Source organism: Antrostomus carolinensis, unplaced genomic scaffold (assembly GCF_000700745.2).
Source record: "Antrostomus carolinensis isolate BGI_N321 unplaced genomic scaffold, ASM70074v2 scaffold37850, whole genome shotgun sequence".
Lineage (NCBI taxonomy): Eukaryota > Metazoa > Chordata > Aves > Caprimulgiformes > Caprimulgidae > Antrostomus > Antrostomus carolinensis.
Window position 1 is genome coordinate 1,080 of NW_010291258.1, and position 1,233 is coordinate 2,312.

The window sequence follows — 1,233 nt, forward strand, 5'->3', positions numbered from 1 at the left end:
TGAGCAGCTTGAAGACGATGGGTTGAGGTTTTTAGGTGGTGTTTGGATAGTGAGTGGAGCAAACCAGGGAGCTGCATCGCTTGTGGGGTTGTCAGACCTTTGGTTTGGGTTTTCACATGCAGTCGTACCTCAGTTTCCCCAGCTGGCAAATAAATGTCAGCGTCCCTCGCTGCTGTCGAGCTGAGCTGGCTGGTGCCACCGTTTTGCAGGTGTCACCATTTTGCAGGTATCACAGGAGTCGGTGACCCAGGACAGGTCATTTTGGTCCCCCCAATGCCAGCACTGTCTCTGTGCCGGGTCCTGGCTGTCCTCACTGCCCTGCCCAGCTCAGGGGGTTTGGGGGTCTGAGTTGGAGGCTTCGGCAGCACGGTCAGAGGGAGCCCCTTAACCCTTCCACTGCTGACCTAGTGGGGAGAGAGAAATAATTAGATGGAAATAGGTGGGAGAGGGAGGAGAGCAAATCTCTGGTCCCTGGTGTGGGCTCCATGTCCCCCATGTTCCCAGCATCCCCATGCTCCCACTGTCCCCATGTCCCCCATCTGCCTGGCATCCCCATGTTCCCAGTATCCCCATGCTCCCAGTGTCCACATGTCCCCCATCTGCCTGGCATCCCCATGTTCCCAGTATCCCCATGCTCCCAGTGTCCCTCTGCCCGCCCTGGTCTTGGCATCCCCATGTTCCCAGTAACCCCGTGCTCCCAGTGTCCCTCTGCCCCTCCCTGGTCTTGGCATCCCCATGTTCCCATCATCCCGGGCACACAGACTCCCAAGATCCATCAAGTGATGCTTCTTCTTCCCCTTTTTCTCCTCCCCACCCCGCAGGAGGAGCGGCTGAGCTGGAGATGATGACGGCCGAGACCACTGAAACCAACGGACCCATGAGGGAGCTGGAGGTGGGGGGGACCAAGTCACTGGTGCCCCCCGCCAAAAAGACGCCAGCGGAGGCACAAGTCACCGACTGAGGTCCAGGTGAAAGGGCAGCTCCGCATGCGCTCGCCATCGGGAGCCTTCGTGGTGGTGGGCATCACGGTGGTCCTGGTGGGCATGACCATTGCTGTGGTGGGCTACTGGCCTCACCGGGGACCTGGGGGCACCGGAGTCGGTGCAGGGAACACCAGCATCACGGGGGACATGAGGAGGGAGGTGGCTGCCGGGCGCCATGTGCCCCACAGTGAGAAGCTCAAGCTGATCGGCCCTGTCATCATGGGCATCGGGCTCTTCATCTTCATCTGCG

The 1,233-nt window shown here is 60.2% G+C and overlaps 1 protein-coding gene across 1 annotated transcript in view; it reads left to right on the forward strand.

Moving 5' to 3' along the window:
* Positions 1 to 844: 844 nt before the first annotated feature.
* TMEM200B (transmembrane protein 200B) overlaps positions 845 to 1,233 on the forward strand; it is a gene marked incomplete at its 3' end in the record, with an annotated part of 752 nt that continues 363 nt past the window's right edge. Inside the window, 2 exon segments of the mRNA XM_010175831.1 lie at positions 845 to 918; positions 920 to 1,232. Coding sequence (XP_010174133.1) covers positions 845 to 918; positions 920 to 1,232 — 387 coding nt within the window.